The 24572-nt window shown below is 43.6% G+C and overlaps 1 protein-coding gene across 1 annotated transcript in view; it reads right to left on the bottom strand.

Moving 5' to 3' along the window:
• The window catches only part of DNAH14 (dynein axonemal heavy chain 14), a 363900-nt gene that overhangs the window by 115909 nt on the left and 223419 nt on the right, over positions 1-24572 (bottom strand). Inside the window, exons 49-53 of the mRNA XM_034667630.1 lie at positions 11722-11906; positions 10664-10792; positions 9980-10117; positions 2125-2292; positions 813-983 (exon numbers count right to left, since the gene is read on the bottom strand). Coding sequence (XP_034523521.1) covers positions 813-983; positions 2125-2292; positions 9980-10117; positions 10664-10792; positions 11722-11906 — 791 coding nt within the window. The remainder of the gene's footprint in view (positions 1-812; positions 984-2124; positions 2293-9979; positions 10118-10663; positions 10793-11721; positions 11907-24572) is intronic.

Below are 24572 nucleotides of genomic sequence, written 5' to 3'. Positions count from 1 at the left end.
TCAAGGAGGATCTGGGCTGAAGAGCAGAGAGCTTGGACTGAAAGGAAATAATGATGGGAGGGTCTAGAAAGTACTTTTTAAAAGCTGTCTGGATTTGTGCTAGTCTTATACATGCATATGTACACTTACACAGTACACGTATACACACACACACGAACACACCCACATGTATGTGTATGTGCTGTGTTCTGAATTTATGTGCATGTCTGTATTTCTAGGTATAAGATTCATACCCCAAAGTCTTTTTTTTTTTTTTTCTGTTGTGAATTCGTTACATATCCTAGGCTTCTATGAACAGGGTGAGAGAAAGCAGTGTCATCAAAGAAGACAAAAGGAAGGAGGAGTCATCCTGGAAGGAATTCCGAAGGACCGCCCCACCCCCAATTCTCTTGAGAAGAGCTCACACCGCGGCCTCATATAAGCGCTGAGCTCGTCCTTCTGCTTTCCCACCACCCCTGTGGGGCGGCTCAGTCTCCTGTACGGCTCTCCTTCCTTCTGGACCTGGAGCCCAGGGGCACCTGGAGGCCAAAGTTCAAGGGGCTGGAGCAACAGAGACGGAGCACTTCGGCAAGTCCTGGAGAAACGTGAGCTGTGTCAGGGCTTGTGAAGGCCAAACGCATGAGCAAAGGCATCAAGACTTGATCATTTCCATCATATCAAATCTATGCACATTTAGACGTTATCAAGTGGAAAATGGGATTAATAACATTAATAATGTTGTTATTAATATTATAGAAATGGCTGAGGACTTTCAGAAAGCACCATTTTTGCCCAAAATACCATTTAAAATAATTTTTAAAATATAAGTTTACCTGAAAATAATTCTCAATTTCCTTTGAGAGAAGTTGATAGAAAAGCCCTTTTTCAGTATATTCAATTAGGCGATCGTGAAACACACGGGTGGCTTCGTGAGCAAAGAACAGAGCCGCCATCTCTCTGGACTTAATGACGACCTTCTCCGCTTGCAGCAGTCCCAGGAGAAGCTATCAGGGATTGAAACGTCACATTTTTTTAGCATCAGCGGCAGTCTGTGAAGCAGAGACTCCATTTCTGTAGGTTTACAAACGGTTCCATAAACACAGAAGCCATCATCTGAGGAAAGGATTGTCCATTTCTCCACCGGATAAACTTGATTTTGAAATGAGATGGTCAGGTTATAACTCGGGGAAAACTGGCATGGCATCCCCCCCTGGAGGGAGAGGGGCTAAGGACCCCTCGGCCGGGCCTAGTGGAGGCCTCGCCCGCATGGGAAGCATGGGTCCGGACTATGAGGGTGGTGGCCGGGACGTGCTTCTTCATGCTGACATGTTCTAAGATTAAAAGAACTTACAACCCATTTCAAACATGATATGCACTATTTTGGACCACAGGCCCATGGCAAGGAGAGAAAGACTGAATTCAAAAATTGTTTTTCTGGGGACACCTGGGTGGCACAGTCGGTGAAGCGTCTGCCTTCGGCTCAGGTCATGATCCCAGGGTCCTGGGATCGAGTCCCGCATGGGGCTCTCTGCTCAGCGGGGAGCCTGCTTCTTCCTCTACGTGCTGCTCCCCCTGCTTGTGCTCTCTCCCTCTCTCTCTGACACATTAATAAATAAAATCTTTGGGGAAAAAACCCCAAAACGGTTTTTCTTCACGTTTTAATTCTGAAAATTATTTGATCAAGGCTAATGACTAAGTCAGCATGGTTGGCAACAGTTCCTGTTGTAAAAAGCAAGACTCGTGGGAAATGCAAGCACATTTATGAAATGCATACAGGCTTTCATTTTCTGAGAGCTGCAATAATACCTCAGAAATAAAGCAAAACCAGAAGCCATGTAATATCCTTGCCACTGCTTTCCCTGCTGAGAATCTGAGCCAATATTCTAACAGTCTGAGCGGCTTTCGTCACTGAATTCTCTGCAGGGAATTATTTTAATGATTCTTTTTTAAATGGCTCATGGGATAAACTGCTAATAAACAGTAAAACTAATCAACTTGGAATTCTTCTTCCCCCCCCTTCTCTAACAATTGAATGTTGACAGTGGAGAAATGGGGACAGAGAGAGAGAGAGAGTCAATTCAGTAAAATCACATTTCCTCAACTTACAATTTAAAGTTAAGCTAGAGAATGAATTTTAAGACACACCTTAAACATATCTCGAAGATTGAACAGGTAGTGGCATTTCGCTGGGGTTGGCAACATATTCTGACATACTTGATAGTAGAGAGCGAGAGAACAAGATATTATCTGATCCTTACTTTTCTGAATGTCAGATGTGAAGTTATTGATGGAGAAATACATTCCCAAATGAGCCTTTAAAATGAAATTTTATAGTCAGTCCAAAAGTTTACGCACAGTTTCTTCCTAATTAATCCCTACTAAGAAGGAGATGTGTGTACTATCATGGAGGATTAATGACATTTAAAAATGTTAGTAATTAGAATCCACTTTAAACCAAACAGACTAATACAAAGACACTGTGAGTGTTGCAAACTGGGGAAAATTCTCCTTGGTCCGAGTTTGGTGAATGACCTAGAGGCACGTGCTGCTGCTCTCTGGGGACCATTCATGCCCCAGCTCTGTATAGCAGGGCTGCTGGTGATTCTCCCGCCCCCTTGCCCCCAGGAGAGGTTATCAGATGGAATACAAAGTGACAGAACTAATGTCTCATTTCGGGTTGGTGTATGTATAGATATATTCCTCTACATTAGGATTTTTTTAAGGTGTGGGTTCTTGATCATGTGTGGAATTACCAAGGGCTTTTTGAAAAACAGATTTAAAAAACTGATCTTTAAATTTTATATTATAAAGAAGGAAAACACATGATTAGCTTTGAAGAAATTAGTAATCCTGCATAAGATTTTTTTCTTTCTTTCTTTTTTTTTTTTTAAGTAGGCCCCAGCACGGGGCTTGAATGCACGACCCTGAGATCAATACCTGAGCTAAGAGCCGGACGCTTAACCGACTGAGCTGCCCACGTGCCCCTCAAATTTATTTTTCTAATCAAACTAGACTTCAAATTGAGCCATTTTTCTAATAAGATATTTCAGATTCTTTTTCTTATTTTGTATTCTATAAAGAAACAAAGAGGACAAACCAAGATAGCAACTCCAGGCGAGCTTGTTAATAACGCAGACTCCCGAGCTCCGTCCCAGATATGCTGGATCAGGATCTTTGAGAACGAAGCCGTGTGAGCCACAGTTTACACATGCAATAAACGTGTGCCACGTGTATTTCTTTTTTTTTTCTTTTATTTTTATTTTATTTTATTATATTATGTTAATCACCATACAGTACATCCCCAGATTCCGATGTAAAGTTTGATGCTTCATTAGTTGCGTATAACACCCAGTGCACCATGCAATACGTGCCCTCCTTACTACCCATCACCAGTCTATCCCATTCCCCCACCCCCTCCCCTCTGAAGTCTTCAGTTTGTTTCTCATAGTCCATAGTCTCTCATGTTTCATTCCCCCTTCTGATTACCCCCCTTTTCTTTATCCCTTTCTTCCCCTACCGATCATCCTAGTTCTTATGTTCCATAGATGAGAGAAATCATATGATAATTGTCTTTCTCTGCTTGACTTATTTCACTTAGCATTATCTCCTCCAGTGCCGTCCATGTTGCAGCAAATGTTGAGAATTCGTTCTTTCTGATAGCTGAGTAATATTCCATTGTATATATGGACCACAGCTTCTTAATCCAGTCATCTGTTGAAGGGCATCTCGGCTCCTTCCATGATTTGGCTATTGTGGACAATGCAGCTATGAACATTGGGGTGCATATGGCCCTTCTCTTTACTACGTCTGTATCTTTGGGGTAAACACCCAGTAGTGCAATGGCTGGGTCATAGGGTAGTTCAATTTTTAACTTTTTAAGGGACCTCCACACTGTTTTCCAGAGTGGCTGTACCAACTTGCATTCCCACCAACAATGTAGGAGGGATCCCCTTTCTCCACATCCTCTCCAACAATTGTTGTTTCTTGCCTTGTCTATCTTTGCCATTCTAACTGGCGTAAGGTGGTATCTCAGTGTGGTTTTGATTTGAATTTCCCTGATGGCTAATGATTTTGAACATTTTTTCATGTGTCTGTTAGCCATTTGTATGTCTTCATTGGAAAAGTGTCTGTTCATATCTTCTGCCCATTTTATGATTTGTTTATTTGTTTCTCGTGTATTGAGTTTGAGAAGTTCTTTGTAGATCTTGGATACCAGTCCTTTATCTGTGGTGTCCTTTGCAAATATATTCTCCCATTCCGTGGGCTGTCTCTTAGTTTTTTTGACTGTTTCCTTGGCTGTGCAGAAGCTCTTTATCCTGATAAAGTCCCATAAGTTCATTTTATCTTTTATTTCTCTTGCCTTTGGAGATGTGTCGTGAAAAAGGTTGCTCTGGCCGATGTCATAGAAGTTGTTGCCTATGTTCTCCTCTAGAATTTTGATGGATTCCTGTCTCACATTGAGGTCTTTCATCCATTTGGAGTTTATTTTTGTGTATGGTGTGAGAGAGTGGTCAAGTTTCATTCTTTTGCATGTAGCTGTCCAATTTTCCCAGCACCATTTATTGAAGAGACTGTCTTTTTTCCACCGGATGTTTTTTCCTGCTTTATCAAAGATTAGTTGCCCAAAGAGCCGAGGGTCCATTTCTGGGTTCTCTATTCTGTTCCATTGGTCGATGTGTCTGTTTTTGTGCCAGTACCATGCTGTCTTTGTGATCACAGCTTTGTAGTACAGCTCGAAATCCGGCATTGTGATGCCCCCAGCTTTGTTTTTCCTTTTCAACAGTTCCTTGGAGATTCGGGGCCTTTTCTGGTTCCATACAAATTTAAGGACTATTTGTTCCAGTTCTTTGAAAAATGTCCTCGGTATTTTGATCGGGATAGCATTGAAAGTGTAGATTGCTCTGGGTAGTATGGACATTTTAACTATGTTAATTCTTCCAATCCATGAGCATGGAATATTTTTCCATCTTTTTATGTCTTCCTCAATATCTTTCAAAAGTGATCTATAGTTTCTAGCATATAGGTCCTTTACGTCTCTGGTTAAGTTAATTCCAAGGTAACGCATGGTTTTTGGTGTTATTGTAAATGGGATGGATTCCCTAATTTCTCTTTCTTCAGTCTCGTTATTCGTGTATAGAAATGCAACTGATTTCTGGGCATTGATTTTGTATCCTGCCACCTTACTGAATTGTTCTATAACTTCTAATAGTTTGGGAGTGGATTCCTTTGGGTTTTCCATATAGAGTATCATGTCATCTGCAAAGAGAGACAGTTTGACTTCTTCTTTGCCGATTTGGATACCTTTGATCCCTTTTTGTCTTCTGATTGCTGTTGCAAGGACTTCTAGTACTATGTTGAATAATAGTGGCGAGAGTGGGCATCCTTGTCGTGTTCCTGATCTTAAGGGAAAGGCTTCCAGCTTTTCCCCATTGAGAATAATGCTTGCAGTAGGCTTTTCATAGATGGCTTTTATGAGATTGAGAAATGTACCCTCTATTCCTACACTCTGAAGGGTTTTAATCAGGAAAGGATGCTGTATTTTGTCAAATGCTTTTTCTGCATCAATTGAGAGGATCATATGGTTCTTGAGTCTTTTCTTGTTGATATGATGTATCACATTGATTGATTTGCGAGTGTTGAACCATGCTTGCATCCCAGGTATGAATCCCACTTGGTCATGATGGATAATCCTTTTAATGTACTGTTGGATTCTATTAGCAAGGATCTTGTTGAGGATTTTGGCATCCATATTCATTAGAGAAATCGGTCTGTAATTCTCCTTTTTGAGGGGGTCTTTGCCTGGTTTGGGGATCAAGGTAATATTAGCCTCATAGAATGAGTTTGGTAGCTTTCCTTCTGTTTCTATTTTTTGAAATAGCTTTAGGAGAATAGGTATTATTTCTTCTTTGAATGTTTGGTAGAATTCCCCAGGAAAACCGTCTGGGCCTGGAGTTTTATTATTTGGAAGGTTGTTTATCACTGACTCAATTTCTTCATAGTTAATTGGCCTATTTAAGAAATCTATTTCTTCCTGTTTCAGTCTTGGTAGTTTATAGGTTTCCAGGAAGGCCTCCATCTCTTCCAGATTGTTTAGTTTTTTGGCATATAGCTGTTGATAAAAGTTTCTAATAATCCTTGCAATTTCAATGGTGCTGGTCGTGACCTCTCCCTTTTCAGTCATAATTTTAATAATCTCAGTCCTTTCTCTTTGTTTTTGGACAAGTTTTGCCAGTGGTCTATCAATTTTATGGATTCTCTCAAAGAACCAGCTTCTAGTCCTGTTGATCTGCTCTACTGTGGTTCTGGTCTCTAATTCATTGATTTCTGCTCTAATCTTGGTCAACTCCTTCCTTGTCAGTGGGTTAGGCCTGTCCCTCTGTTGCTGTTCCAGTTTCTTGAGGTGAGAATATAGAAACTGCATTTTAGATTTTTCTATTCTTTTGAGTGAGGCTTGGATGGCTATGTATTTCCCCCTTAGGACTGCCTTTGCAGTATCCCATAGGTTTTGGACCGTTGTGTATTCATTCTCGTTGGTCTCCATAAATTGTTTAATTTGTTTTTTGATTTCCTGGTTTATCGAGTCATTCTTGAGCAGGATGGTTCTTAGCCTCCAAGTGTTTGAGTTTCTTCCAGGTTTTTCCTTGTGGTTGAGTTCCAATTTCAGAGCGTTGTGGTCTGAGAATATGCAGGGGATAATTTCAATCTTTTGGTATTGGCTGAGACCTGTTTTGTGTCCCAGAGCATGATCTATTCTTGAGAATGTTCCATGGGCATTTGAATAGAATGAGTATTCTTTGGTTCTGGGGTGTAGTGTTCTATATATATCTATGAGGTCCAACTCGTCGAGTATGGCATTCAAAGCCTTTGATTCTTTGCTTAGTTTTTGCCAGGGTGTTCTGTCTATTTCTGATAGTGGGGTGTTGAGGTCCCCTACTATTACTGTGTTCTTATCTATATGTCTCTTTATTTTGGTTAAGAGTTGGCTTGTGTATCTTGCTGCTCCCCTGTTGGGGGCATATATATTAATAATTGTCATATCCACTTGTTGAATACTTCCTTTAAGAATAATATAGTGCCCTTCTGTATCTCTCTCTATGGCCTCTAGTTTAAAATCCAGTCTATCTGATATGAGAATTGCTACTCCAGCTTTCTTTTGAGGTCCATTTGCGTGGAAGATGGTACTCCATCCCCTTACTCTAAGTCTGAATGCATCTTTGGGTTCAAAATGAGTCTCTTGTAGACAGCAAATGGATGGGTCATGTCTTTTTATCCAATCTGCAACCCTGTGGCGTTTTATGGGAGAGTTTAAGCCATTTAGATTGATAGAGATTATTGACAGATATGATTTTAATGATGCCATTTCTCTTTAAAGTCTTTGTATCGGTTGTGACTTGCTGCTCTGTATCACTCTTGGGGCCTTTTTACCTTTATAGAGCCCCCCTTAATATCTCCTGTAGGGCTGGTTTCGTGGTTACGAAATTGGTTAATGATTGGCGATTTTGGAACGTCTTTATTTCTCCATCAATTCTGAATGACAGCTTTGCTGGATAAAGGATCCTTGGCTGCATGTTTTTCTCTGAAAGAGCTTTAAAAATGCCCCCCCAAGCCTTTCTCTCATTCCAGGTCTCTGTAGACAGGTCTGACGTAATCCTGATACCTTTGCCTTGGTACGTGAGAAATTTCTTTGCCCTGGCCGCTTTCAATACTGTATCCTTGGATCTAATATTTGCGAATTGCACTATGACATGCCGTGGCGTAGGTTTGTCCTGGTTGAGCTTGGATGGGGTCCTCTCTGCCTCTTGGACACGAATGCTTGTTTCCCTTGCTAGATTAGGGAAGTTTTCAGCTACAATTTGTTCAAATATCTCTTCTAGACCTCTGTTTTTCTCCACCCCTTCAGGGATGCCGATGATTCTGACATTGGATCGTTTCATAGAGTCAGTAATCTCCCGTAATCTACATTCGTGGGCGTGGATTTTTTTAAGACCAGCTTCTATTTTCGTTTTTTCTTCTACTAACCCATCCTCCAATTCGCTAACGCGTTCCTCTGCCTCGGTGACCCTGGCCGTCAGAGCCTCTAGTTTTGACTGTATTTGGCCCACTGAGTTTTTAATTTCTGTCAGATTCGCTCTCATTTCTGCCCTTAGGGATTCTATATTCTCAGCAACGCTTTCTCTGATGCTTTTTTCAAGTTTACTCATCATCTTGACCATTGTTGCTCTGAATTCCATTTCTGATAATTGGGATACATCCATATGTATTAATTCTGTGGCCGAGGCCAATTCTGTGGCAGAGGCCACAGACTCATTATCTTTTCTTTGCTGGGGGGGACTTCTCCTTCTCGTCATTCTGATGAAGAGAGATTGCAGGGTTGTCCAGAGCCCAAGTGTTGACTGGGACCCAGGCCGTGCGCCCTTGTTTTATAGAGATCTTAGGGATGTGGGCTTCTTCCTTAAAGAGTTTATTTATTTATTTGAGAGAGAGAGAGACAGTCAGCAAGAAAGGGAACCCAAGCAGAGGAGTGGGAGAGGAAGAAGCAGGTTCCCGGTGGAGAAGCCCGATGAAGGACTCCTTACGGAGCGTTGTGATCACACCCTAATCCGAAGACAGGTGCTTGGTGACTGCGCCACTCAGGCGCTCCGGGTTGTGGGCTTCTTGATTTTTCAGCCTGCCTTCTGGGGGAGGGGCCTGCCTGCAGGTACTCAGAAAACCCTGTTTGGGTAGAGTCTCTGTGTCCCTTGCGAGGGGGGATGGGGATGGGCACCCTGTGAGCCGGTATTTCCGGGCTTTTGTTCTCTGGCGGCTTTCCCTGGCGGTTTGCTATGCCTCTTCTGAGAGAGCAGCAGCGGCTGAAATTCAGCCTCTGTCTCAGAACAGAGGGATCGCGGATCGTTCTCCACTGATGTTCTGGCCACTTTAACTCTGTTTCTGTTGGTGCTGCTCAACCCTGCAGCATCCCGGGCTGTGCGCCCCACACCCGGCGTCCCAGCCCTCACTTCCAGGGCCGGCACGTCTCTGTCCTTTGTGTTTCCAACCCCGCCCGCCGCCAGCCGCCCCGCGCGGGCTCCCGGAGCTCCCCGTCTCAGTCTGGTGTCTCACGGGTGCTGACCGCGAGTCCGCCTGCTCCCCCGTGCAGGTGGCCCTCCAGCCGCCAGCCGCCCCGCGGACGCTCCCGGAGCTCCCGGTCTCAGCCTCGATCCAGTGAGCACACCGGAGCTCCGGAGCTCCGTGAGATGCTTGGTGGTGCACGCTCCCGGCTCACGGACTCAGTCTGCCGTTTCCAGAGTGCGGGTCCGCGGTCCGCCCGCTCCCCGGTGCAGGTGGCCTGCCAGCCGCCTGCGCACGCGCTCCTGGAGCTCGCGTTCTAAGTCTGCTGTCTCGTGGGTGCTGTCCGCAGAGTCCGCCTGCTCCCCCGTGCAGGTGGCCCGCCAACCGCCAGCCGTCCCGCGTGCGCTCCCGGAGCTCCCTTCTCAGCCTGCTGTCTCAAGCGTGCGGGTCCGCGGTCTGTCCGCTCCCCCTTGCAGGTGGCTACCGCTTCCCGGCGCCCTGACACGGCGGCTCCCTCCCCCTTCTGTTTAGCTTCCGATATCTGTGCGCGGTTTCACGGCTCCCCGCTTCGTACCTCGATACTCAGCGCTGGAGATGTTCATTTGTAGAGATCCAGTGTATCTTCCTGCGTCTCAGGCTGATTCCGTGGATGTTCCTGCTGGTTCTGGTACCTATCCAGCTCAACTCAGGGGACCGGCTGAAAAAGGGGTCCCCTACTCCTCCGCCATCTTAACCTCCTCCTCTCCACATGTATTTCTAATCCACACTGACTTACGCTTCGGTTATTCAGAGACACATTACAACCACAGGCCGGAAAGTGGAGGGAGGGGGAACAAAACCCATCCCCTTGAGGGAATTTTCTTTCAGTATCAGTGGTTTTAAGTTCTCAAGCTTTCTCTCATACCAGGGAATTAAACTTCTTGTTCAGTAGAAAACGAACTGGATGCACTACCTGGAAAATGGCCCGCAAGGCGCTCTGTGGAGGGTGCGGCAGCACCAGGACGGAAAAGTGTTTGAGGAGACGCGGGCTGATGTGCCTCCTGACTGCGGCAGGGACGCAGGCTGCCACTAGAGAAAGATCTTGAATGTTCTGCAGGAAGAGTGAAAAGGACAGGTACACGCATCTGTAGAAAGTGAAATATCACCCGTTTCCCAAGCCCCAATGAACAGATTTCAATGTTTAGATGAAAAGATGATTTACTGCGAAAACAAACACTTGGACAGTAATAGAAATTGATCTTTTTGGAAGTAACTGAAATCCTCAAATGCAATTTCAAGACATGTTCCTTCTAGGAGGCTTTATAAATGTCATCAAGCAATAGCCTGTCTTTGGAAGAGCAATTACTGGACACTGAGCAGCACGCTGAGGCGAGCGGAGGACTCTGGTGATGAGGGAGGGCTCAGAAGCACGGGAGTGAGTCTCCAGGAAAGCCAGAGTTGCGCAGGTCACAGCCTGTGGACACTGCACCTTCAGAACACTGCAGGGCTGGCCTCGGTCCTGCAGACCGGTTTGCAGACTCATGGTGGGCTTTGTAACAGGCCCAGGCCCCGGCCCCGGCCACAGGAACCCCACAAGAGGCCAGCCTCAACACTCAATTCATTGTTAATGGGAACAAAACCTTCGTATACGCTGTACCTTCCAAGCGTTCTTCTCAGTGTCATACAGGCCTCCCATATCCAGCAACTGCCTGATTAATTCCAGGGGCGGCTGAGCTCCATACATATCTGATTCTGGCACGTTCAGATCATCAATGAACAGTACAATCTTGAGCAAGACAAAAGGTTTTAAATCACTTAGTACTGCCTTTCCTTCAATTACAAATTAGGAATATTAATTACACTATGGTGTAAGAACAAAGTTGTGTGAAACAACATGCCTGTTTTTCTATTAAAAAGCAGCAGACCAAATTCCATTTTGAAGAGATAACTTTAGAAAACAGTAAGTTTTCAAAATAGCAGACTGCACTCGACAAGTCTATTCTCTTAGTACTTTTCCCTGAGACTGTGGATCCAGTTTCTCTTTCTCACAACAGGCCCAAAATGGAGTCCCTTACGGTAGGCCCCATGCCACCCAACCCAGACTTAATGACAGTTTCGGCTCTCCCAGAAATGGAATCTTAAACCAGTCCCTCAGCACTAGGGAGGTCCTTGGCCTGACAGACCCTGCCATACCCAGGGGGAAAGTGACATTGTCACAATTAACACTCCTTTTGCCAATATAATTCCCCCCCCCAACCCCCTTCGGCTGTAAAAGTCTTTCATCTGTACAGCTCCTGGAAGCCCCTTTCTTTCTTCTAGTTGGATGCCTAGCAGACTCATGAATAATTGAGTAAAGCCAATAAATCCTTAAAATTTACTCAGTTGCATTTTGGTTTTTAACAATCCCAAGTCACGGTCACAGGAAGAAAATGTGGTCAAATACACCATCACAAAACCACGGGTATCTAACACCTTTTCTGTCCTATCTGGTCACATTTACTTTAGATGCCAGGAGCGTCTTCTGGCTTTAGTAACTCTGAATCTGTATAATTGATCAGTAGTATAGTGATCAGTATTTATAAAGTGCATTTTCTAGCTGTGCAGGAGTGTATGTGACACTTAGCTGATTCTGTATTTATGATTATTAATTAAAACAAGTCACATTATGGCTTGAGTGGCAGAAGCAGATTAGTCAATGGGATGGAGGCATTTTACCCTGCTGTTCTTTGGTGCTCCAAGAGTATCTTTGGTTCTTCTCACTAATTTCTTCAGGATCATCTCCTTGACTTTGGCAGCTGTGATACTGATGCTAAAATTTATTGCTGAGACTATAATTCCTTTCTTATCATTTTTCAATGAACTTTCATCAGTTCTGACTGCTGGCTTTTTAATAGGCTTCTCTGTTATGCCAAATATGGAAAGAAACACAAATTTAGAGTACTTTGAGAATATTTGTGATTTATTTTTAAGGTGTTAGGAAATATAAACATTAAATAATTTTACTGTATTGTCATTTTCAAGAAATCGCTCTGAGGACAATTCAGTGAGAGCAGGAATACCAACTGTGAAATGTTTCCAACGATTTCCTTCCTTTGATGTGGTCTGCAGGGTCTCTGCAACCACAGCCAAATACAACAGTATGAAAGCTCAGAGAAGTCTCTCTAGTTGAAGCACAACTGACACAGGTACCTTTTTATGATTTGAAAGTATCTGGATGTACAAGATGGCATGTATCTACTGGGAGCACACAGGAGAGGCTGAAAAGCAACGCCCATCTGCTCCACCAAAGGCATCAGACTTAGGACGCATCCCCTGAGAGCGCCCCCCACAAGGGCCACTCGGGATGGTGCTATGGCAAATATGAAAGTAAAAACAAAACCAAAAACTCCTTTGGCAAGAATCTTGTGGCCAGGCTCCCTTCCCGATCTGCCCCCTTGTGGCAAGAATCTTGTGGCCAGGCTCCCTTCCTGATCCGTCTGGGGGCTGCCCCTGCTTTTCCTCTTCAGAAATGGAGTGGCTTCCTGGAAGAGAACATGGGCAGTAACCTCCTCAACATCGGCCACAGCAACTTCTTTCCAGACACGTCTCCAAAGGCAAGGGAAACAAAAGCAAAAATGAACTTTTGGGACTTCATCAAGATAAAAAGCTTCTGCACAGCAAAGGAAATAGTCAACAAAACTAAGAGGCAACCCACGGACTGGGAGAAGATATTTGCAAATGACATTATAGATAAAGGGCTGGTATCCAAGATCTACAAAGAACTTCTCAAACTCAACACCCAAAAAACAAATAATCAAGTCAAAAAATGGGCAGAAGACATGAGCAGACACTTCTCCAAAGAAGACATCCAAATGGCCACCAGGTGCATGAAAAAATGCTCCACATCACTTGCCATCAGGGAAATACAAATCAAACCACACTGAGATACCACCTCACACCAGTCAGAATGGCAAATATTAACAAGGCAGGAAACAACAAATGTTGGAGAGGATGTGGAGAAAGGGGATCCCTCCTATATTGTTGGTGGGAATGTAAGTTGGTACAGCCACTCTGGAAAACAGTATGGAGGTTCCTCAAAGTTAAAAATAGAGCTACCCTATGACTCAGCAATTGCACTATTGAGTATTTACCCTAAAGATACAGATGTAGTGAAAAGAAGGGGCACATGCACCCCAGTGTTCATAGCTGCAATGTCCATAGTAGCCAAACTGTGGAAGGAGCCAAGATGCCCTTCATCAGACGAATGGATAAAGAAGATGTGGTCCATATATACAGTGGAATATTCCTCAGCTATCAGAAAGGATGAATATCCACCATTTGCACTGACATGGATGGAACTGGAGGGGATTACGCTAAGTGAAATAAGTCAAGCAGAGAAAGACAATTATCATATGGTTTCACTCATATGTGGAAAGTAAGGAATCGCATGGAGGATATTAGGGGAAGGAAGGGAAAAATGAAGGGGGAGAATCAGAGAGGGAGACGAACCATGAGAGACTATGGACTCTGGGAAACAAAATGAGGGTTTCAGAGGGGAGGGGGGTGAGGGGATGGGTCAGCCTGGTGATGGGTACTAAGGAGGGCATGTATTGCAATGAGCACTAGGTGTTATACGCAAATGATGAATCATGGAATACTACAAATAAAAAAAAAAAGAAAAAAAAAAGAAAAAAGCAATGGAGTGGCTGTTCCCAGACCACTTGGCCCGCATTCCCCAGGAGGGGGCTCCGGAAGTGCCACGTGTGTGGCCGGATCTGAGAACTCATACAGTGACTTCTCCCCTGCGTTACTCAGACAAGCATGAAGGAACAGGAGAGGCCGACGCTGCCTCCAGGTACTTCTAGACTTCGTCCAAAGTTCTCTGGAGAAGCCGCCTGCTGGGAAGCACTGCCATCACCGGCCCAGCTGTTGGGCAGGGCATGGCAGTCTGAGAGGGGCATGGGGATCTTTCAGGATTTTCGATTTTAAAACATCAGTGGAGAGCTCGGCGTTCCAAGATGGCGGAGGAGCAGGAGACCTAAAGTTCGTCTGGTCCCAGGAATTCAGCGAGAGAGCTACAACCATTCCGAATACCTATGAATGCAACTGGAGAATGAAGAAAAGAGTAGCAGAAACTCTATGAACAGAAAGGCAACCACTTTCTGCAAGGAGGAGAAAAGATGGAGGAGGAGTAGGCGACTTTTCTCAGCTGGTCCAAGTCAAGCTGGATATCTACCAGACCATTCTGAACACCCACGGAATCAGCCTGAGACGCAGGAAGATACATCTGGATCTCTACAAATGAACATCTCCAGTGCTGAGTATTGAAGTATGAAGTGGGGAGCTGTGAATCCGAGCACAGATATAGGAAGATAAAGGGAAGGGGGAGGGAGCCTCTGCGCTCAGGCGCCGGAAAGCAATAGCCCCTTGTGCTGGGGATTGGGCTGGACTCTCAGAGCAGCACCCGCAAGAGAGCGGACTGAGACAGTGAGCCTGGGAACACCCGTGTCCAAACTGAAAACAGGAGCTCCCGACCGCACACTCGAACTAGAGTGAAACCGAGAGCTCAGGAGTGCAAGTGCGACCAGACTGAAAACTGGCACTCCAGAGCACAGGCGAACCAGACTGAAACAGGGAGCTCGGGAGCGCGCGCGGGGCGGCTGGCGGGGTTAGAAACACAAAGGACAGAGACGCGCCGGCCCTGGAAGTGAGGGCTGGGACGCTGGGTGTGGGGCGCACAGCCCGGGATGCTGCAGGATTGAGCAGCACCAACAGAAACAGAGTTAAAGTGGCCAGAACATCAGTGAAGAACAGGCCGCAATCCCTCTGTCCTGTGACAGAGGCTGAATTTCGGCCGCTGCTGCTCTGACTCTCAGAAGAGGCACCGCAGACCGCCAGGGAAAGCCGCCAGAGAACAAAAGCCCGGAAATACCGGCTCACAGGGTGCCCATCCCCATCCCCCCTCGCAGGGGACACGGAGACTCTACCCAAACAGGGTTGCCTGATATCGGCGCGGCAGGCCCTTCCCCCAGAAGTCAGGCTGAAAAATCAAGAAGCCCACAACCCAGGGTGCCTGAGTGGCGCAGTCATTAAGCGACTGTCTTCAGCTCAGAGCATGATCCCGGTGTTCCGGAAAAGAGTCCCTCATTGGGCTTCTCCACTGGGACCCTGCTTCTTCCTCTCCCACTCCCCTGCTTGGGTTCCCTTTCTTGCTGACTGTCTCTCTCTCTCTCAAATAAATAAATAAACTCTTTAAGGAAGAAGCCCACATCCCTAAGATCTCTATAAAACAAGGGCGCACGGCCTGGGTCCCAGTCAACACTTGGGCTCTGGACAACCCTGCAATCTCTCTTCATCAGAATGACGAGAAGGAGAAGTCCCCCCCAGCAAAGAAAAGATAATGAGTCTGTGGCCTCTGCCACAGAATTGGCCTCGGCCACAGAATTAATACATATGGATGTATCCCAATTATCAGAAATGGAATTCAGAGCAACAATGGTCAAGATGATGAGTAGACTTGAAAAAAGTATTAACGAAAATGTTACTGAGAATATAGAATCCTTAAGGGCAAAAATGAGAGCGAATCTGACAGAAATTAAAAACTCAGTGGGCCAAATACAGTCAAAACTAGAGGCTCTGACGGCCAGGGTCACCGAGGCAGAGGAACGCGTTAGCGAATTGGAGGATGGGTTAGTAGAAGAAAAAACGAAAATAGAAGCTGGTCTTAAAAAAATCCACGCCCACGAATGTAGATTACGGGAGATTACTGACTCTATGAAACGATCCAATGTCAGAATCATCGGCATCCCTGAAGGGGTGGAGAAAAACAGAGGTCTAGAAGAGATATTTGAACAAATTGTAGCTGAAAACTTCCCTAATCTAGCAAGGGAAACAAGCATTCGTGTCCAAGAGGCAGAGAGGACCCCACCCAAGCTCAACCAAGACAACCCTACACCATGTCACGTCATAGTGCAATTCACAAATATTAGATCCAAGGATACAGTATTGAAAGCGGCCAGGGCAAAGAAATTTCTCACGTACCAAGGCAAAGGTATCAGGATTACGTCAGACCTGTCTACAGAGACCTGGAATGAGAGAAAGGCTTGGGGGGGCATTTTTAAAGCTCTTTCAGAGAAAAACATGCAGCCAAGGATCCTTTATCCAGCAAAGCTGTCATTCAGAATTGATGGAGAAATAAAGACGTTCCAAAATCGCCAATCATTAACCAATTTCGTAACCACGAAACCAGCCCTACAGGAGATATTAAGGGGGGCTCTATAAAGGTAAAAAGGCCCCAAGAGTGATACAGAGCAGCAAGTCACAACCGATACAAAGACTTTAAAGAGAAATGGCATCATTAAAATCATATCTGTCAATAATCTCTATCAATCTAAATGGCTTAAACTCTCCCATAAAACGCCACAGGGTTGCAGATTGGATAAAAAGACATGACCCATCCATTTGCTGTCTACAAGAGACTCATTTTGAACCCAAAGATGCATTCAGACTTAGAGTAAGGGGATGGAGTACCATCTTCCACGCAAATGGACCTCAAAAGAAAGCTGGAGTAGCAATTCTCATATCAGATAGACTGGATTTTAAACTAGAGGCCATAGAGAGAGATACAGAAGGGCACTATATTATTCTTAAAGGAAGTATTCAACAAGTGGATATGACAATTATTAATATATATGCCCCCAACAGGGGAGCAGCAAGATACACAAGCCAACTCTTAACCAAAATAAAGAGACATATAGATAAGAACACAGTAATAGTAGGGGACCTCAACACCCCACTATCAGAAATAGACAGAACACCCTGGCAAAAACTAAGCAAAGAATCAAAGGCTTTGAATGCCATACTCGACGAGTTGGACCTCATAGATATATATAGAACACTACACCCCAGAACCAAAGAATACTCATTCTATTCAAATGCCCATGGAACATTCTCAAGAATAGATCATGCTCTGGGACACAAAACAGGTCTCAGCCAATACCAAAAGATTGAAATTATCCCCTGCATATTCTCAGACCACAACGCTCTGAAATTGGAACTCAACCACAAGGAAAAACCTGGAAGAAACTCAAACACTTGGAGGCTAAGAACCATCCTGCTCAAGAATGACTCGATAAACCAGGAAATCAAAAAACAAATTAAACAATTTATGGAGACCAACGAGAATGAATACACAACGGTCCAAAACCTATGGGATACTGCAAAGGCAGTCCTAAGGGGGAAATACATAGCCATCCAAGCCTCACTCAAAAGAATAGAAAAATCTAAAATGCAGTTTCTATATTCTCACCTCAAGAAACTGGAACAGCAACAGAGGGACAGGCCTAACCCACTGACAAGGAAGGAGTTGACCAAGATTAGAGCAGAAATCAATGAATTAGAGACCAGAACCACAGTAGAGCAGATCAACAGGACTAGAAGCTGGTTCTTTGAGAGAATCCATAAAATTGATAGACCACTGGCAAAACTTGTCCAAAAACAAAGAGAAAGGACTGAGATTATTAAAATTATGACTGAAAAGGGAGAGGTCACGACCAGCACCATTGAAATTGCAAGGATTATTAGAAACTTTTATCAACAGCTATATGCCAAAAAACTAAACAATCTGGAAGAGATGGAGGCCTTCCTGGAAACCTATAAACTACCAAGACTGAAACAGGAAGAAATAGATTTCTTAAATAGGCCAATTAACTATGAAGAAATTGAGTCAGTGATAAACAACCTTCCAAATAATAAAACTCCAGGCCCAGACGGTTTTCCTGGGGAATTCTACCAAACATTCAAAGAAGAAATAATACCTATTCTCCTAAAGCTATTTCAAAAAATAGAAACAGAAGGAAAGCTACCAAACTCATTCTATGAGGCTAATATTACCTTGATCCCCAAACCAGGCAAAGACCCCCTCAAAAAGGAGAATTACAGACCGATTTCTCTAATGAATATGGATGCCAAAATCCTCAACAAGATCCTTGCTAATAGAATCCAACAGTACATTAAAAGGATTATCCATCATGACCAAGTGGGATTCATACCTGGGATGCAAGCATGGTTCAACACTCGCAAATCAATCAATGTGATACATCATATCAACAAGAAAAGACTCAAGAACCATATGATCCTCTCAATTGATGCAGAAAAAGCATTTGACAAAATACAGCATCCTTTCCTGATTAAAACCCTTCAGAGTGTAGGAATAGAGGGTACATTTCTCAATCTCATAAAAGCCATCTATGAAAAGCCTACTGCAAGCATTATTCTCAATGGGGAAAAGCTGGAAGCCTTTCCCTTAAGATCAGGAACACGACAAGGATGCCCACTCTCGCCACTATTATTCAACATAGTACTAGAAGTCCTTGCAACAGCAATCAGAAGACAAAAAGGGATCAAAGGTATCCAAATCGGCAAAGAAGAAGTCAAACTGTCTCTCTTTGCAGATGACATGATACTCTATATGGAAAACCCAAAGGAATCCACTCCCAAACTATTAGAAGTTATAGAACAATTCAGTAAGGTGGCAGGATACAAAATCAATGCCCAGAAATCAGTTGCATTTCTATACACGAATAACGAGACTGAAGAAAGAGAAATTAGGGAATCCATCCCATTTACAATAACACCAAAAACCATGCGTTACCTTGGAATTAACTTAACCAGAGACGTAAAGGACCTATATGCTAGAAACTATAGATCACTTTTGAAAGATATTGAGGAAGACATAAAAAGATGGAAAAATATTCCATGCTCATGGATTGGAAGAATTAACATAGTTAAAATGTCCATACTACCCAGAGCAATCTACACTTTCAATGCTATCCCGATCAAAATACCGAGGACATTTTTCAAAGAACTGGAACAAATAGTCCTTAAATTTGTATGGAACCAGAAAAGGCCCCGAATCTCCAAGGAACTGTTGAAAAGGAAAAACAAAGCTGGGGGCATCACAATGCCGGATTTCGAGCTGTACTACAAAGCTGTGATCACAAAGACAGCATGGTACTGGCACAAAAACAGACACATCGACCAATGGAACAGAATAGAGAACCCAGAAATGGACCCTCGGCTCTTTGGGCAACTAATCTTTGATAAAGCAGGAAAAAACATCCGGTGGAAAAAAGACAGTCTCTTCAATAAATGGTGCTGGGAAAATTGGACAGCTACATGCAAAAGAATGAAACTTGACCACTCTCTCACACCATACACAAAAATAAACTCCAAATGGATGAAAGACCTCAATGTGAGACAGGAATCCATCAAAATTCTAGAGGAGAACATAGGCAACAACTTCTATGACATCGGCCAGAGCAACCTTTTTCACGACACATCTCCAAAGGCAAGAGAAATAAAAGATAAAATGAACTTATGGGACTTTATCAGGATAAAGAGCTTCTGCACAGCCAAGGAAACAGTCAAAAAAACTAAGAGACAGCCCACGGAATGGGAGAATATATTTGCAAAGGACACCACAGATAAAGGACTGGTATCCAAGATCTACAAAGAACTTCTCAAACTCAATACACGAGAAACAAATAAACAAATCATAAAATGGGCAGAAGATATGAACAGACACTTTTCCAATGAAGACATACAAATGGCTAACAGACACATGAAAAAATGTTCAAAATCATTAGCCATCAGGGAAATTCAAATCAAAACCACACTGAGATACCACCTTACGCCAGTTAGAATGGCAAAGATAGACAAGGCAAGAAACAACAATTGTTGGAGAGGATGTGGAGAAAGGGGATCCCTCCTACATTGTTGGTGGGAATGCAAGTTGGTACAGCCACTCTGGAAAACAGTGTGGAGGTCCCTTAAAAAGTTAAAAATTGAACTACCCTATGACCCAGCCATTGCACTACTGGGTGTTTACCCCAAAGATACAGACGTAGTAAAGAGAAGGGCCATATGCACCCCAATGTTCATAGCTGCATTGTCCACAATAGCCAAATCATGGAAGGAGCCGAGATGCCCTTCAACAGATGACTGGATTAAGAAGCTGTGGTCCATATATACAATGGAATATTACTCAGCTATCAGAAAGAACGAATTCTCAACATTTGCTGCAACATGGACGGCACTGGAGGAGATAATGCTAAGTGAAATAAGTCAAGCAGAGAAAGACAATTATCATATGATTTCTCTCATCTATGGAACATAAGAACTAGGATGATCAGTAGGGGAAGAAAGGGATAAAGAAGGGGGGGTAATCAGAAGGGGGAATGAAACATGAGAGACTATGGACTATGAGAAACAAACTGAGGACTTCAGAGGGGAGGGCGGTGGGGGAATGGGATAGACTGGTGATGGGTGGTAAGGAGGGCACATATTGCATGGTACACTGGTTGTTATACGCAACTAATGGAGCATCGAACTTTACATCGGAATCTGGGGATGTACTGTACGGTGACTAACATGATATAATAAAAAATCATTAAAAAAAAAATAAACCGTCAGTGGAAATCTGTTCATTCTGAGATACCAGACAAGCACACGGTGACCTGCACATGGCTGAGCCAGGAAGGAGTTTCACACGACGTGATACGTACCTTGACTTCCCGTGGCTGTCTTGTGAGTTTCAGAAAGCAAGATGCTGATATTCTGCTTCAGGCTGTTGGAAGAAAAGATCCAAAATCAGCTTGCTTCCCGTAGTAGCCGTATGAACAAAATATCATCGAAGTACCAGAGTGCGGCGGGTTGTACCTCGCTCTCCCGCAAGGGAACAAATATTCTTTTTTCCTGTTTGCACTTTTACAGAGGAGATTGTGCCGCCCCTGTCACCATTAAGTTCAACATCACAGGCTCACTCTCAAAAACAAACTGGACAAATTCCTAGGGTGCCAGGCTACTGGTCTCCCCGATGGGCGGTAAGCCATTAACTCACTCATCCCTTTATAAAATGCACTTTCCCTTGTGGACCGCTCAGCAGAAGCCCCTTTCACCTTTATTTCAGCCTTGTCTTCAGGTGTTTCTTTGTAATGTGATTTCTTTATTAAAATCCAGTTAAGTTTAAATAGTGAACCTCCAGTAAGATTTCTTTTCTGGCATTTATTATTTATTATTATTATAATTCAGATAAGGAAAGATTCCTATGGTTTTAACTCTTTCAAAAATTCTTTCTCTGACTTTTTATGGCCTTGCTTAAGTGTAGTAGGATCTATTCCAAAATCATGCATGTAACATGCAGGTGACAGTGCTCTGGCTACCAGTGGCATCAGAAAGACAAGTGGGGGAATTCAAGATGTCTTAGGAAGACAGGACAGCCTTGACAAGTGCGGGCGGGAGACGGGTTTTGGCTGGGGAGGAATCCTACAGTGTTACTCTGGTCAAACAACAGTGTGCTTCTCTCATATTTTAATTAGAATTAACTTTAAAAATTTGCACTTTTTATTTGCATGATTTAGAACTCTTTTTCATTGCTTTTCCCCCCCTCCCTTCAGGAAGAGACACAGAGAAGGACAAAGTTCTTTGTAAAGAATGTTTTTTTGTTTTGTTTTGTTTTTTCAAGAAGGCTCCACACCCAGTGTGCGTGAAGCCCAACGGGGTGGGAACCCGTAACCCTGAGATCAGAGCTGGGCTGAGATCAAGAGTCCCACGTTTAAAGAATATTTTGTATTGGATAAGATGAAAATTCTAGGGCAAGAAAACCAATTATATGCAATACTTTTTTGTTATGTTTTAGGTGCATTTTTCCAGGAAGGAAAACAGCTTATAGCTTCATTTTGTTATGTAAGAAAAAGGAGATTTTAAATTATCAGTTATAAGTAAAATAAACGTAAAAACTTCTCACATAAAGGAATTAATCTAGGTGTTAATACTTGGGAAAAATACAGATTTTGTTCCTCTCTTGTCTTTGGAAGAATTCTGCATTTTAACGTTAACAGGTTTGCTTTTTAAAACAAGGCACATTTATATATCAAAGCAAACATTTTTTATTTACCAGACAAATCAAATTTAGCATTTAAATATACAACCTTGATTTTTTAATTTCATTGTAGAGTAGGACTTCTCCTAAGATGGAGCCATATTTCACATCCAGTGCTCCAGGGCCCTCCAACTTCTCCAGCATTTCATTAATGGCACTGGTTTTCCCAACAGCAGGGTCTCCTAAGGAAAAAAAAGACATTAGGTTACATTTATAGCCAAGGAAATGAAGAGATGCTAACACATTAAGATGAACCAATAACATTTTATTTGAAAATTGCATGAAACATAGATTCTTTCCTCCCCTTTTTTAAAAACCATGGTTAAGATTGGGTAAAACCAGGGAGTAAATACGAAATCCTCTCAAATTTTTTACAGCTCTTACAAAAGGACAGATTCAGAGTTAACCATTATTTCTAACGGAATGCTCACGTACGCCTCTCACCAATCTTTTTGCTTACAGCACAGACGAGCTGCTACTGCTACACGAAATTCATTTCCCTGAAAACTTTGGCCAACACAATCTGGGGGAGAGGTTTGATGAGAAACTTCTGCAGCAGAACAGGGTCATGACTTTACAATTCCGTGGATATTAAGAGTAAGAATTTTCTCAGGCCAAACTGGAGGCAAGGAATGGACTGTCTGAGAGTTCCAGCCTCATTTGCCTCGATACTTTATGTTTGGAACTCGGGGAGCAACATGATGGCCTCTGGTGATGGGCAACACAGCGTAGGGGGCTAGAAGAGGTAAAATAAATGTTACAGGAGAGGTGGGGCTGTATTGAATTAGTCATGTGGTAACCTTGAAGGATGGAAACATCTGAACATCGGGTTGAGGAATTACGCATATAATTAAAAAAAAAAATCAGGCAGTTTCTTTCAGTGTTTTCCTTGTATGTAGTTATGTGAGTGCATTTAATTAGACCAATCGATGTTCCTACCATTAGGGACCCTCCAAGGCCATCAGCCCACAGGCTGTGGAGGCCGTGTATGCGTTGACCCTATGGTTCTACGTCTGGAATTTGTCTTGGAAGGACCAGAAGGAAGGATAAAGATATATAATGGCCTCTACTGGCAAACGTGGGGAAAGGGGCATTCATATACTGTTAGTAAGAATATAGATTGATACGGTGTCTAAAGCTTTTCAGGGCGTATTTTTTCCCCAGTTATAAAGTAAAATGTTTAGACTAAATAATTACTAATCCTGTTCCTAACTCTGAAATTCTCCTTCTTTAAATCTAAATACCTGTGAGAAGTACAGGGCAGAAATTCTTTAAAAGAAGGCTTATGAGGAAGGAAAGGGACACTGTGTCTCTGGTGGCAATATGACTGATGTTCTCTCCATATTCTGTGATCTTCAAGAGGTTTTCACTCGATCCTTCAGGGTCCACTAGTATTGACGTTCCTAAGGTAAAGTTAAAAAGTTTCAAATGACCTATAGATAAACGTTAATCTTTTAGGTACTAAATACTTTCTGGAGAAGTCTGTACATTGTAGAACAATGTTAGCAGACGCACAGAAGCCAAAACGGACGCCAGTGCCTGGGGGTCTCTGCCGATCTCAGCAGCTGTTCCTTCCACCCCCACTCAGGCGGTGAACTACCCCCCATCCCTCCGACTCTCCACCGCCTGCAGGCAATGGCCCTTCCCCTCCTCCTTCCCTCCAGTGAAAGGAAGAAAGCAGCTCTGCTGCCGAAGCCTCCTGCAGTCCCTAGAAGAACTTCCCTTCCTGGGTAAGGCTTCTCCCCCCATATCTGTCTCTTGTCCCCCCATTACCTGTCTCTTGTTCCTGTTGAAACTTTCCCATGAATGAACATTTATGTACTAGTATCTCCATCTTGTTATTGGTTGAACCACGGGAAACTGACATTTATTTAGTAAAAACCAGTTGAACATGGGAAATTTTATATGAAATAAAACACGCACACACACACACGCACACACCCAAACGAAACCAAACCCGTCTTGATTCCACAGCTTCCTACAAACACCACCCCCACTCTTTCCACCATCATGCAGCCAAAACTCTCGGAAGGGCTCCACACAGCAGAGACCTCACTTGCTCATCTTGTCGCTTTTCTAACGTTAGTCACCGACTGGCCGACACGCTCGCGTAGCGCACAATTCTGAAGCACATGAGGGTGTGCGGTCAATAGTCTCTCATTCCCGTATCCTAGAGACTAGCATCCTGTGTATGCTGGTCAGCACTTTAAAAAACTGAGTACATTTTAGAGGTGAATGTATCATAGTTTCTTCCGGTGCTCCAGCAACGGATATTTACAGTGTTTCCAGTCTTTTGCTGAGTGTACAGAATACACCCACATCATCCTGCACACGGCCTGTCACAGGCGGAGCTGCTGGGTCCATATAGAGTGGCACAGGATGTATAATTTCGATACACACTGACAAGCTGCCTTCCAGTGTTTTCATTCCAAAGCACCTCACATCATTAATGGTATTTCTGAGAATCTTCCTGGAGTCTTACATGAACAAAATGTGGGGGTTTTGTTATGTTTTGTTTCTGGTGCCAGAGACTGGTCTGATTGACTTCGGATAGTCTCAAATGAAGACGGTACTGGGATGTTTCGACATTTAGGTTCCTGTCATAGGTTGGCTTTGAAAGCTTGGGAGGGGTTTAGTTTCTTCTAAG

This window comes from Ailuropoda melanoleuca, chromosome 8 (assembly GCF_002007445.2).
Source record: "Ailuropoda melanoleuca isolate Jingjing chromosome 8, ASM200744v2, whole genome shotgun sequence".
In the NCBI taxonomy this organism is placed as follows: Eukaryota; Metazoa; Chordata; class Mammalia; order Carnivora; family Ursidae; genus Ailuropoda; species Ailuropoda melanoleuca.
This window is presented reverse-complemented; position numbering and strand designations above follow the sequence as displayed.